Source organism: Bos taurus, chromosome 21, assembly GCF_002263795.3.
Source record: "Bos taurus isolate L1 Dominette 01449 registration number 42190680 breed Hereford chromosome 21, ARS-UCD2.0, whole genome shotgun sequence".
Lineage (NCBI taxonomy): Eukaryota > Metazoa > Chordata > Mammalia > Artiodactyla > Bovidae > Bos > Bos taurus.
The window spans coordinates 58,246,728-58,264,268 of record NC_037348.1 but is presented as its reverse complement, the minus strand read 5'-3'; the positions used below and the strand labels follow the sequence as shown (position 1 = coordinate 58,264,268).

Genomic DNA, 17,541 nt, shown 5'->3' with positions numbered 1-17,541 from the left:
AAGTCGCTCAGTCGTGCCCGACTCCTAGCGACCCCATGGACTGCAGCCCACCAGGCTCCTCCATCCATGGGATTTTCCAGGCAAGAGTACTGGAGTGGGGTGCCATTGCCTTCTCCTGGGAAGTCCCAATTATATGGTTCCATATAAATGGAAATACTCTAGATGTATAGAAAGAAAAAGAGTGTACTAAATTGATGGGTTTAGTAAAACATGTCTTGATCAGTAAGATATTGAAGAAACAAACATGGATAATGCTAAAATTTTATTTATTTAACACCATAACAATGAATCTCATTCAGACTGCATTTGGAAAGGAACAGAGGGTCCAGCACCAGTAACACCAGACACCATTCCCAGTTGGCTCTTTCACACTAATGACACTACAGTGAACAGGTAAGCACTGGCAAATGAAATAAATAGTAAAGAAGAGTGCAGTCAACGTGATCTTGAAGGCTGCATCTAGAAAAAGGGGTGAGTAGATTAAGAGGGATCTAAGTAGAGAGCAAAAAAATGAAATCATATAGAAAGTCTTGTGTGATAAAATGGATGTGCCAATACAATATTGTAAAGTTTAAAAATAAAATAAAATAAAATGGATGTGCTGAATACGCACACTCTTAGAACATGCTGGAAATAGTTCCTGTGGGACTAAAATAAATAAATTAAGTGTTCATAAATCCACATTACCTCATTCGGAATTGAGTCATGCTAGTCTGATGCGGAGAAGGCAATGGCACCCCACTTCAGTACTCTTGCCTGGAAAATCCCATGGACAGAGGAGCTCAGTAAGCTGCAGTCCATGGGGTCGCTAAGAGTCGGACACGACTGAGTGACTTCAGTTTCACTTTTCAGTTTCATGCATTGGAGAAGGAAATGGCAACCCACTCCAGTGTTCTTGCCTGGAGAATCCCAGGGACGGGGGAGCCTTGTGGGCTGCCGTCTATGGGGTCGCACAGAGTCGGACACGACTGAAGTGACTTAGCAGCAGCAGCAGCAGTCTGATGCTGGGAGGGATTGGGGGCAGGAGGAGAAGGGGACGACAGAGGATGAGACGGCTGGATGTCATCACTGACTCAAAGGATGTGAGTCTGAGTGAACTCTGGGAGTCGGTGATGGACAGGGAGGCCTGGCGTGCTGCGATTCATGGGGTCGCAAAGAGTCGGACACGACTGAGCTACTGAACTGAACTGAACTGAGGAACCCCTAAACCAGGTGACTACTCAATCTGCTTTATCAGTAGTTCTAGCTGCTAAGAATCATGGCAGCTTGCTTTAACGCTCTCTCTGTCTCTTGCTTGTCTGTCCAAAGGAGGTAGAGATTTACTTTTTTTGTTTTGGCTTGGGGTGTTTTTGGCCATGCCCTGAAGCATGTGGGACCTTAGTTCCCCAAACAGTGATGGAAGACATGCCCCTTGCAGTGAAGTGCATGATTAACCACTGGACCACCATTTGTACACTTAAGTATCTAAAAATATATCTGCACTGTTTTCTTCAAAGTTTGTGTGTTTCTATCCTAACAGTTGGCAATGCTTGAACACAGTTTATTCTCTCTTATGTTAAACAAACAAAAACAAAATAAAAACCCCTCTATGTATCTATTATAATAACAGATCATCTATTTCAAGGAGATAGTAGAAGACCAGAGCAATAATTCTGTCTGTTCTAAAACTGAAAAGTATTAATAATAGGAATTATGCATTTGCATTAATAAAAACTTCCCATTTCACAAGTCTTACTCATAGCTGGTATAACATTTATTCCATGTTTATTATGATTAGGTTAAAGTCAAGGGCTTAAATGAAATAATTCATCTTTTCTTATCTCTCTGTGTTCATCACTTATTTCACACATTGGCTATTTCTAAGTATTAGAGGTGGAATAGTTACCCCATCTCTGATTATATACTCTTAAGGTATTCCCTGGTAGCTTAGCTAGTAAAAAATCCGCTGCAATGCAGGAGACTCTGGTTTGATTCCTAGGTTGGGAAGATCCCCTGGAGAAGGGATAGGCTACCCACTTGAGTATTCTTGGGCTTCCCTCGTGGCTCATGGTTCAGTTCCTGGCTGGGAAGATCCCCTGGAGGGCATGGCAACCCACTCCACTATTCTTGCCTAGAGAATCCCCATGGCAGAGGAGCCTGGTGGGTTATAGTCCATGGGGTTGCAAAGAGTTGGACACAACTGAGTGACTAAGCACAGCACAAAATATACACATCTAAGGGGATTTTAACGCTTCCCTGTTTAACTTGAAATCATCTTTTTTTTTTTCATTAGAAACATTAAATTTTAGCTCCATTAATATTTATTCTCTTTCCTCCATCAAATACCAGGAATTGGAGGTTTCCCTTGTGGTCCAGTAGTTGAGAGTCTGTCTTACAATGCAGGAGACATGGGTTCGATTCCTGGTCTTAGAATACAACCACCTGCCATGGGGCAACTCCACCCGTGTCCCACAAATACTGAGCCTCTGCCCTAGAGTCTGTGCTCTGCAACCAGAGAAGCCACCACAATGAGAAGCCCTCAAGCTGCAACCAGAGAAAGCCTGCATGCAGCAACAAAGACCCAGACATTTTTAAAAGCTTTTATTTAAAAAAATACCAGGAATCTGTAGAATCCAGTTTTTTCTCTAACCTCCTTCATAGAGACTTTTCCCTAAGAAATCATTTCCATCCTGAACTCCCATAGCACTCAGCACACACACTCAGCACAGCTCTTAATGATCTTCCATCTTTTATGGCTACTCAGTTTTGCCACACATCACGGTCCTCTTCAACAACTAAGCCACAAAGCGCTTAAAGGCAAGAGTTAGGCGGGTGTGATGCCTGCAGCCTAGAGACCTCGCTCTCTGCTAGCACAGGCTGCACACGATATTCATTTGCTGCTGTTTAGGCACTAAGTCATGTCTGACTCCTGTTGACCCCATGGACTATAGCCCCAAAGGCTTCTCTGTCCATGGGATTCTCCAGGCAAGAATACTGGAGTGGGTTACCATTTCCTTTTCCAGAGGATCTTCCAAGCCAGGGATTGAACCCTTGACTCCTGCCACATGTCCTGCATTACAGCAGGTGTTCTTACTGCTCAACTACCAAGGAAGCCCCAGTACATTCACGTGGAATCTAGTACAGTCCTCTCCTGTGCATTGTGTATGCTAGAACTACACTTTGTTACTGAGTTTGAACTCTACTTCCATGAAATACAACACTTTTCTTCTAATGTCCTATGTACTAAATGGAATTTTCTTTATATGAAAATTCTCTGAGCAGCTAAGTTTTAATCAGTCACGCTGAAGGCTCTATTCCCCAAATGTGTGCCTCCTTCCTTTTTCCGAGTCAGAAGTATAAAACTGCTATACTTCCATTTATCCCTTCATAGGACAGTGCCCCAAGTTGCATAATGAAGTGAGCCACCCCCAGATTACAAAGTGCCTGGAAAACCCATCTTAAAACAGACAGAGAGAGGTAATAATATCTAAAAGTTACAACGTGTTTAGTGTGAGGAATTCACAGTTGTGAGTGCTGTGACACACACTGGCTCACATAGTAACAGGGAACAAGGAACCAGTAGAGTCTTCTCAGTGCAGTTTCCTCTGGCTCCACTCTGATACTGTGACTTGTGACCCTGCATGGCTGTAGAATTCAACCAAAAATTTGCTCCCTTCGGTTTGTGAAATTAGTCTGAGTTGATCCTACAGATATTAAGCATCTGTAAGGTTACAGAATGTTTCACCTTGAACTGACAAGGTTAGTAGACTAAGGCTCCTTTCTACCAGTCAAAACAGAAGCTGACACTCACCTTCCCACAGACTGCATGATGTCCAGCAACAAGGGGGCTGCCAAGTCTGGGCTTAAGTGGATGAACGTGGACAGGACCACAATGGCCAGCCCCAGGGTCTCCTCATCGTACTCTTCAAGAATGGCCCCACAGTCATGGCATCTGCAAAGAAACGGAGGAGTGCTTTCCATGAGAGCTGACAATGGTTTCAAGATATAAGCGCATATAGCCTTTTTTTTTTTTTTGGTGAGAGTTGGAAAAATCCCCAAAAGGAGGTCAGTGGTCCCTTTTTAATAATAAATAGGACACTCGAACACTAGTCTCACCTTAGACACAGAAGTAGCACACACAGAAGAGACCGTGAAGTTTCCTCTGATCACTGAAAATGGTCTTTCAACTCATAGCTATCTGGTCTATACAAGCATTATTGATTCGTTTTACAAGAAGTACCAATTGGACTAATAATTTGAGGTTTCTGGTTGAGGGATTTTATGTATGTGAAATTATTTCCAGGGATAATCAATAAGCAGATTTTTTTTCATTGGTTGAAATTAAAAGTGAAAAATGTCTAGACACAAATAGAAACCTTCCTAAACTTTCAGATCTAAAAATGTCCTATTTGTGAGTGAAAGAATAGTCAATAGAACCCTATAGAAAACCTCACTCAGATCAGTTTTATGAACTCACCACCTACTGAGTATAGTCTATAAAAACACAATGGCCCTTGCTCTTAAGGAACTTCCAACTTGTTGCTCTTCACACTATCTAAGGTAGGTTCAGTTAATTTCATCTCAATGAAAGCAGAGCTCTTTTTTTCAGCTGCGGCTGGGCAGCTTTATAAAGTGAAGGGAAGTCTACTAGGAAAAGCAAAGGGAGCAGAACTACGATTGCTACTGTGACTTTCTATCTGAAAACTTTCTAAAATACGTGTGTATGTGCATGAATGTGTGTGTATAAATATATATATGTCATCCGTACAAAGTGACTTTTTTTAAAATACAAAGTTCACTTTTGTAACTAAAAAATAGATATCAGATTGGCCCAAAAGTTTGTTCGCGTTTTTCCATAAGCTATTATGGAACCCAGTGAATCGAGTTCCCCCAACAAAGGCAACCGGGAAGACAACTAGGAAAGATTGAGACTTGGAGGAGGACACAAAACGGAGGAAATTATACCAAAGAAGGAGCTAAGAAGAGCCCTCCACAACCAAGTAGGTGCTCCCCATGTGGACATTCTAAGGCAGTTGTTTGAGATAGGCCCTTCCCTTCTACAGTAATGATAGCCAGCTATGACCAGCCCAAGGATCCTCACGCACCTCCTCCAACCTCACCTTCCTCCCTTTTTATCACAAACTTACTCAATTTGTCACTTAGCTCACCTTTACCAGGAAGCCTCCTCAGCCCAAGAGAGATCTCTCCAAGCTTGAAATCCTACACGTCTTATTCTTTATCATACTTACTGAACAACATTTATATGCCAGGCAATGTAAAGGGAGCTCAGACTACAAAATACAGAGGAAGGAGTCCAAGTCGCTAAGGAACTCACAGTCTATTACAAAACATGTGTACAAACAACTAAACAATTAAAATATAGTGTGCCAAGTGGTAGAATAGAGAGATATATCAAATACTATGGAAACCTGGAGAATTGCATGATGCATTTTGCCTTGTGAAATTAGAGAAACTTTGCCTTAAGCTGGATTTTGATGTATGAGCAGGAGTTCACCAGGCAGAGAAAGTACAGAGAGAAGGGCACCCATGAATTTGTGGAGGAGAGAAAGAGTTCCGGTGGTTAAGTCCATACATTCATAACCTGAAGAGCCTTTTACAATAAGCTAAAGCATTTGGATTCCGTAAGAAATCTTGGGATAGTGAAGACAGACAAACAAGAGGCAACATAGCCAATCTGAGATTCAGAGAATGGATCTTGCCAGCAGGATGGGAAAAAGAATCAAGCCTCAAACTTAGTCCCATCCTAACAATTTAGAATCTCTGGTTGGGGGATTTTATTGGTGTGAAGTTGTTGCTAGGAATAATCAGTAAGTGGACATCACTTGCATAAATCCAAAATAAAAAAAAAAAAAGAAAAATGCCTTGGCATAAACGAAAGCTGCTTATACAATGCTGCATTTCTAAAATAACAACACTCACGGCTACAGCCATTTGAAGAACAAATTATGACTTAAAAGCATAGTATGCTCCTCTGATATTTTCTCACACCCGTGGAGAGCCAACTCTCAAATCCTGTAAACAGTGAAGAAAATAACTGTGAGTTTACTTGTCTGTCATCACCGTCGGCTGCTCGTCTGTGAATTCTTCAGGCGCAGGCACGAACATACTCACGATGCTGGGTGCTGACAGCAGGCTGGATTTCGTGGCCCCTGGATAAACAGTAAGACAACTGGTGAATAAATGCATGTTGCTCAGAGCCTGGAAAAGCACTACTCTCCTCTTAGAAATCCTGCCAAGATCCCCTTCACAGGATGTAACAGGCACAGCCCAATTTCATTGTGAAAAACCATGAAGAGTGAAACACATTCAAGAAAGACTGTGATTTGTTTTGGCTTATATCATTTTAAGGGTTTTCCAGGTGGTGCTGGTGGTTAAGAACCCGCCTGCCAATGCAGGAGACATAAGAGACGTGGGTTTGATCTTTGGGGCAGGAAGATCTCCTGGAGGAGGAAATGGCAATCCACTCCAGTATTCTCTCCTGGAGAATCCATGGACAGAGGAGCCTGGTGTGCTGCAGTCCATGGGGTCGTAAAGGGTCGGACATGACTGAGCAACTGAACAACAACAAATGATTCAGAGGATTGTTATCTAAAGGAAGCAACATAACATTTTTTGGAAACTTCACCAAATGGGCAAGGTGCTTGAACCTGAGGGAGAAAAAAAAATAATATCAAAGCCTTTGAAGAGTCAAGATGCTTCATACAGACTCCCTCGCCTGATCAAAGGCTACAGAATCTGTTCATAAGGAGACCTTCGGACCCCAGTGGCAAAGGAAATTATCTGAAAATATCTTTATGTCACTTCTGAAGATCCAAAATGGAATCTGAATTTTGCTACTGTATTTATCAGCTCTCTTTGATCTAACAGACTTTCCTAAGTATACTCAATTGTATCATTAACAAAGGTCTTCAGTTTTTTCATAAGGATGATGCTTTGAATGAAAGCAACATAGTTATTACTAGCAAAAATATAAAGTGATTAATGATAGAAAAGGCAAGAACTGGGCCAAGATAAAAGAAGATGTGATTGATTATTAAAACAGTTAGGTAAATAGAATGAAGTTGCTTCAAGAAACCAAAACACAGAAGGTTCAAATCCAGCACTCCACATTTCCTGAACACTGACACTCCGCATCTACCAGGTACCAAAATGTCTGTGCTAAAAGTGGGAAAACTCAGCCCCCAAGATACGTGGTGATATATATGCAGTCTTACTAGAAACATAAGAAATTGATTTTAAAAAAGAAAAAACAACTCTGAGTCAAGGGTTTCAAAAGATTCTTGCCAACTGCTATTACTTACACAGAAACCACAATGCAAGTCAAAAAAAAGAGAGGGAAGCAAAGTCATTTGGGAGGTTTCACACCAATCATTACCCAATACAAATGCCAAGGAACAGATATTTTTGACAATAGCATCGTGAATTTATTTTTCCATATGTCAACAAAGAATGTACAATGCAATATTTATGACAGTCATTTATAAAGGCAGATAGGTTATGAGATATTGGCCCCTATATGGCAACATTAACTGAATCAATGGATTTCTAAATACTGCTTATGGTAAGGCAGCAAAGAGTAATGTTTGCAGGTGGGCAGTGCAAAAATGAAGCCATTGAGCTCAGCTTCTTTTTTTCATAACCGAGTCACAACGAAGTCTGCATTATTAAAGGGAGTCCCATTATCCCCAGTTGTTAGCAACACTTCTGATACTACCACCACTGTCCATCTACTCAATATCCAAAGTGCACCCTACATGGAATTAAGGAACAGACATAGAAGGTTGTTAGAAACTTGAATGAAGAGGAAACCTCCTACTATATGTTTGTAGGACATGCATTAAAAATGCATTCCAATATACACTAGGTACAGACAAGTGCCGTTTGGTTCTACTTATATAAGATACCTAGAATCGTTAAGTTCATAGAGTCAGAAAGTACATTAGTAGATGCCAGGGGCCAGGGCTGGGGGTAGAGGCATGGAGAGTCAGTGTTTACTGGGGACAGAGTCTCATTTCAGGAGACGAGTGATGGTGAGGGCTGTACAACAGTGTGAGTGCATGCAGTTAAATATGGTTAAAATAGTATGTTTTATATTATGTGACTTTTACCATAATAAAGAAAACATTTTAAAAAAGACCTCAAAAAAAAAAGAGAGAGAGAGAGAGGAGACCTCCTCCAAAGCCTAGCTTCAAAGTTGACATTTTGACAAAAGTCCCTTTGGGAGTCTTGGAGAAAGTATAAAGGTGTTGGTGTGTCTCAAAGCACATGCACATCTCAGACCCCTATTTATCAGTGGATTTTTCAGTTCACCAAGAAACAGACTTTCTTTGTTCTCATTACCTCACTCCACTTGTGCTTCTACTGACTGTGTCCCTAAGCCATGGCCAAGCACGAGAGTTTGTTCAACATCCTTGGCTTCTGCTCATAAAAGCTTTCGCTTTTCTCTACATCCCCTCCAACATTTATCGTTCATAGATTTTTCTCGATGATGGCCATTCTGACTGGTATGAGGCAATACTTCATTGTAGTTTTGATTTGCATTTTTCTAATAATTAGTGACACTGAGCATCTTTTTATGTGTTTATTGGCCAGCTGGATGTCATCTTTGGAGAAATGTCTGTTTAGGTATTCTGCCCATTTTTTGATCAGATTATTTCTGATACTGAGCTGCATGAGCTGTTTATATATATTAGATATTAATCCTTTGTCAATTGCTTCATTTGCAATTATTTTTTCCCATTATGGAAAACAGTATGGAGATTCCTTAAAAAACACAGGAATAAATCTACCATATGACCCAGCAATCCCACTACTGGGCATATACCCTAAGGAAATCATAATTCTAAAAGACACATGTACCCCAGTGTTCTTTGCAGCAACATTTACAATAGCCAGGACATGGAAGCAACCTAGATGTCCGTTGACAGATGAAGGGATAAAGAAGATGTGACACATATATACTATGGAATATTATTCAGCTGTAAAAGAGGGCGAATGTGAGTCAGTTGTAGTGAGGAGGATGAACCTAGAGCCTCTTATACAGAGTGAAGTAAGTCAGAAAGAGGAAAACAAGTATCATACACTAACGCATATACACAGGATCTAGAAAAATGGTACCGGTGAACCTGGCAGAGAACAGACTTGTGAACACAGAAGGGGAAGGTGGCGGGTGAACTGAGAAAGCGGCATTGCCATATACACACTATCACGTGTAAATAGATGGCTAGTGGCAACCTGCTGTGTAACTCAGGGATGTGTGATGACCTAGAGAGGGGGGATGAGGGGAGGGGAGGGGAGGGAGACTCAAGAAGAAGGGGATATATGTATGTGTATATATATATATATATATATATATATATATATATATATATACACACACACACATATTTATGAGTGATTCATGTTGTCGTATGGCAGAAACCAACACAACATGGTAAAGCAATTTTCCACCAATTGAAAAAAAAATTTTTAAAGGTTTCCCTAGGCCCATGAATGAGAAGTCTCATCTCGTTGGATACAAGGGATACAACTGCTGCTGCTGCTAAGCAGCTTCAGTTGTGTCCGACTCTGTGTGACCCCATAGACGGCAGCCCACTAGGATCTGCTGTCCCTGGGATTCTCCAGGCAAGAACACTGGAGTGGGTGGCCATTTCCTTCTCCAATGCATGAAAGTGAAAAGTAAAAGTGAAGTCGCTCAGTCGTGTCTGAGTCTTCACGACCCCATGGACTGAAGCCTACCAGGCTCCTCCGTCCACGGGATTTTCCAGGCAAGAGTACTGGAGTGGGGTGCCATTGCCAAATAAATCTTATCCAAAGCTGGAGTTAAGTGTCTCCTCATTCATTCCTAAGGAGAATCAGAAGGGATATGGTCCAAAACAATAGGTCTGCTTGATTTATGGGACTAATTAAGACATGTGGTCATAATTCTTTTTTGCTTTCTGGTTTTCACCCATGATAGGTTATCCTGCCTTCTAAATTTAAAGAAAAAAAGAGCAAAAGTAACAATTAACTAGACATAAGATGAATTTTAAAAATACATATTCTGGACTTCTCTGGCGATCTAGTGGTTAAGATGCCATGCTTCCAATACAGGGAGTACAGGCTTGATCCCTAGTCAAGGAACTAAGATCCCACATGCCTTGCAGCATAGCCAAAAGTTTTTTTTTAAATATTCTGATTATCTTAGCATAGATTTATTCTCAGCTTGCTCCTCCAATTAGCATAAAGTCAAGTGTTCATTTTGCTCGGTTTCAGATAGATGAAAAGAAGCTGTCCATCTGTTAACTCAATAATCTAGAAGGAATATAGATAAGATGAACATGGTCAGAGAAGTAGATACAGGATACTATGGAAAACTAATATGTATTAGGAGGAATGCCAAAGGACCCAGAGCTGTGTGGTCTAGAAAAGACAGGAAATAAGCAAGTGGAGGCTTTCTTCAAATGTCTGAAAAGTTAAATGAGAAAGTCTAGACTTGCTTTGTGTGGCCCCAAGGTTTAAAACTTCACTATCAAGAAGAGATTTTTGTCAGTCATGTTCAACGATAGGATGTCATACACACTCCTAAGTCGTGGAAGACTTTGAGCAAAGGTTGAGTCCTCTTCATGGAGCTGCTGAAGAAGAGATTTCAGCCCCTGCTGGGTGACTAGATGACTGACATATACAGTTCCTTTCACTCTTATAGTCAGGTTTGTGACACAGCTCACCTCTCATTCTCAACGGCTGTCCCTCCAGGTCAGGATTTAGGCACATCGGCACATTACATTGGCGCTTCCCAGGCTGTATCTGTTCTGTGGATGAATAGAACATTTCAGTCTTCGATGTGGTCAACTGCATACAATTCACAATACAATGAATTTAACCAGTAATCTCTTGGGGCCATCTTTGGTGATTGATAATGTTGCTTATTAACATTTATAGGAAACATTCTACATCTTAGCACAGGGTTGCTGGGCTTTCCCTATAAACCTGCCATTCAGGTGCATGAAATGCAGCTGAAAGCAGGAGAGCATCTGAAACCATCCCTCCAAAGTCCAGATTCTCTAATCTCCACTCCCCAGAAGCTCAAGTCCCATATCTCTTGATATGAAATGAAAAAAAAAAATGAAAGGCCAATGTCACAGCCATGAAAACAATGTTTTATGCAAATCAATAAAAATACAATGATCATTTGCAACAATGACCAGACAGATCATCCAGAAAACATGTGGAACTGGTAGCAAGGAAATGCGAGGCATCTGACTGAGGGCTGAGGAACAGGAATAAGGGGACAGGGGCAGATGGAGGAGCAGCACTCCAGGAACATTTGTTTGAGGTGAAGGATGAGGCAAAGAAGCAAGCCATCAGATGTGCATGGGTGGAGAAGTGGCAGATACTCTGTGAATGAGCAGGTGCATGCTGCCGTAAGTTGATCATGACCCAGGCTTTAGGCTGCCTTTCTCAGCATGTCTGCAGGACCAGATGCGTTCTTTTGGAGACTAGCAAGTCACTGAATCAACATGACACTGTATGTGGTATACAGTGACATGCCACCTAACATGAAACTCCACACTCATTGACTCTCCTCTGGTCTTGGATTTGGGGAGAACTTTTTATGATACTAATAAAAGCGAGAATATAGAGATGAAGCTCCAGGAGGACTTGGTGACTAGCGAATCAACTTGGAGGATGGAAAACAAGCCCAGGAAAACTCAGATGAAAGAAATTCATACAGCATGTCAATGGCAAGTATTAAATGAGAAATCAGAATGATATGAACAAGGCTGCAGTTTGGTTGAAAAGTGAAAAATTCAGTTAAATGGGTTATTTGGCATCATGTAGATTTTTTTCTAGATTAAAATTTGGAACAGAATTTGAGATCTATTTGCCTTTTTATAACTCTACAGAGTCGACCACTCCAGGCTGTAATTGTAGTCAGAATCTACAATGGTTAGCTTAGGCTGAGCTTGTTACAGAGAACAGTAATAGCATAATAAAAAAAATCTCCAGGGCCTCAGGTGCACCTAACAGAAGATGGGTGTTTAGTTATCAGAGAATGAACAGAATAAATATTTCCACTGTCAGCTCCTGACATAGCATCAGCTCAGTAAAGAGAGAAACAAGGTCCTCTCTGGTGTGAACAAAAAAAGCTTCACCCAAACCCAGGAAACTCTCAAAGCTGGTTATTCAGTGTCTTTCTCCTTGTCTCCCTTAACCCACTGGCTTTTGGTCATTTCATTATTCACTACCACTCATCACTAAAAGGAAGATAAAACACTATACCTTTCAAATGTTAAGAACCTTAGAAAGGCCAGGAGAGTTGAAATTGTCTGTTAAATATAAGATTGGGTATGGTGTGTAAGAGTTAGTAATCTAAATTAGTCCTCTCTCTCTTTTCTTTTTTTTAAAGAATACTGGGGGGAAATAAGATGAAATCTCTATGTAGATATTATGGCTATGAGAAATTAACAGTATCTTAATATTTTGGTCTTGTGGACATTGCAATTCTTGATCATAAGGAAGGCTATTAAAATAATTTCACATAACTGTAGCCAGAAAATACTAAGATTTGAAAATAGTCCTATCCAAGTGTTGGCCCCCAGAGCATATCACACTAGTAAATCCTGATATTTTCATAGTGTGTGCATCTTGTGATAAGCTTTCACAAATATAATCTTGTAATCAAATGACCCATTTAATTAAAATAAGGAAAAAAGGAAAGGCACGCACTCAAAAGAGCAAAATTGCGGCAGTACTACTGGCTCGAGGAAGTAGTACATGTGCAGGACGTGGTAACAAAGTTTAGAAAATGCAGGGTGATCATGTTTAAAATAGACATGTCATGGCAGTCAATTCTTACTTTAAAACTGAGGTTAGAGGCAGTTCCATCGTATGAGCATGAGGGTGTGCGGCTGCAACATTGGTGACCCTGCTAACTAAAACACAGAGCTCATATTCCCAGACCTACCCGCAGATCATGACATCACTAAGCTGACGTTGGTTATGACTGTTATCATTATTATCAATAGTCCCTTATTTTTGATACATCATCACTTATAAAACAGAGAATATTGATAATCGTGTTTTGTTTTCTAATTTGCAACAAGAAATCATAGTTCCATACCCTCCTTTATGCATTTACATCATTTAACCCCCAAAGAAACGACCTAAAATTATCTGGAATCTGAGTCTTAGAGGAAAAAAATAAAAGAGTTGGACCAGCTTAGATGGAAGAACCTGTGGCTCTTAAACACTCAGAAAGCTTAAATAGACTTATTAATCACCTTAGGTTTAAAAAAAAAATGTTTGAACCACAGAATACAAGAGAAAATCTATTCCTTCCCAAGGAAGCAGAGGGGACACAGAGAAAGTGGCATTCCCTAATCTGAGAGGTAAAACAAGAAGAAAAGCTTGACCCACCAGTGTCCCAGTTGCTGATGTTATGGGGGGCGCTAGACTGATGTTCCAGCTGTCGCTTCATTAACTGGCTCATTGTCAGAGCTCCCAGGGATCCCCTTTTCATCTGCCTATACTGAGCTATATGGAGGAAATTAGGAGATGATTACTAAGGGGAATAAATTTGCACAGCACACAAAGGCTCTACACAGCCATACAGAATCTTAATTGAACCTTCATCTGCTATTTATAATCATTTAGTAAGTTGTATGCTTCTGTTCAGATGAAAAACTAAGGCACTATGCTATTCTTGGTGCCTTTCTTTACTTAATAAAGAAAGAGTGGCCATGAGCACTCATCTGTAGCCTGTAAATATTTACCCCAGTTACAACAGTGTAATATTTTCATTTACTTCATTTATATACTCTTTCTTGTTCCGCAAAAGATTCAAGACAGATACTACTACTTCTGTAAATAATTTATAGCTTAACTTTCTTTAATGGAACTTGTGCATACATGGTTTCAGTCTCCTGATATCCCCCTGAGGTCCTGTGTGAGTGTGTGTGTGTATGTATTTGTACATGTATATTTTGCAGTAGGATGACACATATCAACCCCAATTTTTAGAGAGAAATTGAAGCAAATGAAATTGTTATTTGGAACCAACAAGTTAATGAAGTGGTCATAAAATCAAAACGTGTCATCTCCAAAATCAATGCTGTTTTCAATCTCTATATAAGCCTCTGCTTAGTGTTTGAAAAATGTGAATCCAATAACATTCCACAAGCATAGTCTAGTATGTGTCTTTGTTTTAAATGAAATAGTGGTAACATTTTTATCTTGCAATTAGGCATTGGCAGATATCCCATGATTGATATGTCAAGTACATTAAGCATTTTCTAACCAGAAAAACAGTGAAAAGCACTTCTGCCAATAGACTGCTGACTGAGAAAGCAATTTGTCTCCTACCCTTCTTTTCCTCTTCGAGTGGTCCCACCAATACCTGTCAGCGACCCAGTGAGAAAGGAAGGGTATATCTGACAGGCCTTATCTACATGATGCCAAACAACTAGATATTTGAGAATTTGGGGTTATTTACTTTCTTATAAGGACAATTTCAGAAACTGAATCTCTAACATGTATATGGTCTAGAAGAGGATGTTAGACACCAAGAAGTCTGTATGGCCCTTAGAAAGCCTTACATGTTATATACAGGTTTCCCAGTCATGGTACCAAGACAGCAACTTGGTGTGATGTGAACTCAATTATGACATTATTTTTAATGTAATTAGCGAGCTGCTTCATTAATGGTGGTTATGGCATGTTTAGCTACAAAATAATCAGCTGATAAACTGAGCAAAAGAGAGGTGTGATGGGAATTCTCATGTCTTGGACTCCATGTTAACTGAATTCATGGAAATGACTACGCAAAGTAATATGAAAAATCTGATTCTTGTGGTTGGTAAATTTTACAGCACCATGATTCACTTGAAACTGCAGCTTCGGGTAAAATTCAAAGGCAGCAATCTTTCAGAAAATTTAACAAATTTCATGTAAAATTCAAAAGTGGAAATCTTTGAGAAGATTTACCAAATTTAAAAATTAGCATCTATCAGACAAAATCAAAGAACGATTAAAAACCTCTAGTGATAGAACAATTTCTCCAATTATCAGTTGTTTTTAAAGACAGAAGAATTCCCTGAGAGTAAAAATTCTTAATGTTCAGCACAGTGTGTAAAGCACCTGGCATTGTCCTCTAAGAACACACCATCAAAAGCTGGTGTGTATCCAACATGCGCTTTTAATGGAGAGGAGGACAAAGGTGGAAATCTAATGATGCATTATGCTAAATCCCAAAGGGCTAGATTCAATCATGATTTTGGGTCATGACTTATTTGACACATTTATTTTGTGATACATTTAGCTAGCACTGAAGTCAAACTCAGTTAGTCATCCCGGCTCAATCGTACTCAACTTGGAATTCTAACTATGTAATTCACTATCCCTTTTTAGATGACTCTCGCAAATTAGGAAGAGAAGATACATGTTCATGATTTTAGTATGTGGACTTAAAAATGGGCATGTTATGATGCTTTAAAACAGATTTTTTTGTGATAAATAAGAACAATCAGGTTCAGAATGAGCCATTTGTCTTTGCTATCAAAAGGGAAAATAAATGGTACTTGGAAACACTTTCTTAGAATTTCTATAATCTCTATTATAACTGAATTTAAATTATTCTAAGGCAGCGGTGGTGATGGTTTAGTCACTAAGTTGTGTCCAACTCTTTAGGACCCCAGGGACCGTAGCCCACCAGGCTCCTCTGTCCATGGGATTTCCCAGGCAAGAATACTGGAGTGGGTTGCCATTTCCTTCCCCAGGGGATCTTCCTGACCCAGGAAAAACCAGGTCTCCTGCATTGCAGACGGATTATTTACTGACTAAGCCATCAGGGAAGCTCTAAGCTGTGTTCCATACTAAAAAATGCCATGAACTTGAAAAATCAAACAAATCTAGCATCAATTCTTATCTCTATCATTTAATAGCTGTGCAAATTTAGACAAGTCACTTAGCCTCTCTGAACCTCTGTTTCCTAGTCTATTAAACTGGGTCAATACTGTCATACAGTACCAAAGGGAGGACTTAATAGACTAACAATGTGTATAAACCATTCAGCACAGTGCCTGGAACACGGTAATTGGTAGCTATTATTACTATTTATATCTGTAAATGCTTGAAGAACAAGTTATATCTTATTTATTCACCTTTAATCACAGTGCCAAGCATCATGCCTGGCACTCAGCAAACTCTTAATAAATAGTTGCTGAATGAATGAAAGCATGAATAAATGAATGATGAAGATGATGTTGTTCCATACTACCAGTCCCACATTTAAGATCTTTATCTGGTTTTCAAGATCATCTTTATTTCCAAAGATGGTCAAATGAAAATTCACTAGCCTTGAGGCAGCATCCACATGGAACATAAAATATACCAGCGCATGTGACAAGGGTCTATGGAAATTCAGGTCTGTTTGTATCTTTGTATCTCTGAGAATTTCTTGTGCTGAAATCTCTTAATGGACTCCACTGAGCCAGGTGGACACCCTTATTTTCAAACTTCAATAGAATGCAAGCTCCTCATGGGGAAAATCTAGGACCCCATAACACAGGGCAGTTTCAAAATAGTTGCCTCCTATCGATCCAGTAAGGTTTCATGCCAATTTAATTTTCTGATCCTAGAGGGCTACATTCAGAAATAACTTTGGAATCATGATATATCTGATACATTTATTTGATGACAACTCAGAGAAAATTTTTGTCAATGACAGAGGTGATTCAAATTAAACAAAGGTGTTTCATGTAAAAATTCTGTCACAGATGGTGTTTTTCACTTGTCCCAAAACCAGTTCCATGTTTTGTGTCTAATCCAGTCATATATAACACTTATTCTACTGAATTATGATATGCAGTGATTATTCCATAACAAATTAGGATTCTCGGCCTATCACTGACCATACTGATTATCAAACCCTTGAGATGCTGACAAAAGTGGGCCTCTGTCTCATAGTCTCTGAGAACACACAACACGGCATTACCTAGGAAGCTAACACGAACGTTAAAGGAAAAAACAACACCAAGACTGTGAAATTGAAAGCAAGGCGGCAGATCATGGTCTACAATCGATGCACAGGCGAAACGATCATCAGAGGAAACCTTACTTGATATGGAGGAATGGCTGCCCGTCTCTGGCACACCTGCTTCCAGGGTAGGGGCAGACGAGGATTCTCGTGGCATTTCCAAAGTTGAAAGTCCTTTAGTAGCAGGATCTACCAACAAAAACATTATTTAGGATTCAGGACACTGATTAAAAGCAAGTTGGGGAACCTTTTCCATATATTCTCCCCTCTTGCCCAATACTCCCACTGAAATCAATACACACTTTCTGGCCCTACTGATGATTTTTCTGGAACCTCATACACACTGGCTTCAAAGTTCCACGGAGAGTCGCTTCCACGTTACACTCTGCATGTGTCAATACACCTCTCAGAGATTAACAACAGCACTGTTACAAAGCCAGGGCTTGGCACGCTCACATCACATATTCCTGCACCTTTCAAGAACGGGATTTCTTTTCATACAAATCCCAAAGACACTTACAGGCAAT

At 40.0% G+C, this 17,541-nt stretch overlaps 1 protein-coding gene across 9 annotated transcripts in view; it reads right to left on the bottom strand.

Annotated features, from left to right (window-relative positions):
• Positions 1-17,541, bottom strand: part of UNC79 (unc-79 homolog, NALCN channel complex subunit) — a 299,827-nt gene that overhangs the window by 71,668 nt on the left and 210,618 nt on the right. For 7 of the 9 annotated variants that reach the window (XM_024982113.2, XM_059879353.1, XM_059879351.1 and 4 more), the window contains 5 exons: positions 17,096-17,203; positions 13,399-13,515; positions 10,707-10,790; positions 6,047-6,149; positions 3,791-3,931 (listed from right to left, as the gene is read on the bottom strand). In XM_024982113.2, the coding sequence (XP_024837881.1) occupies positions 3,791-3,931; positions 6,047-6,149; positions 10,707-10,790; positions 13,399-13,515; positions 17,096-17,203 (553 nt within the window). The remainder of the gene's footprint in view (positions 1-3,790; positions 3,932-6,046; positions 6,150-10,706; positions 10,791-13,398; positions 13,516-17,095; positions 17,204-17,541) is intronic. The other 2 variants (XM_059879352.1, XM_024982115.2) reach the window with 1 other exon arrangement.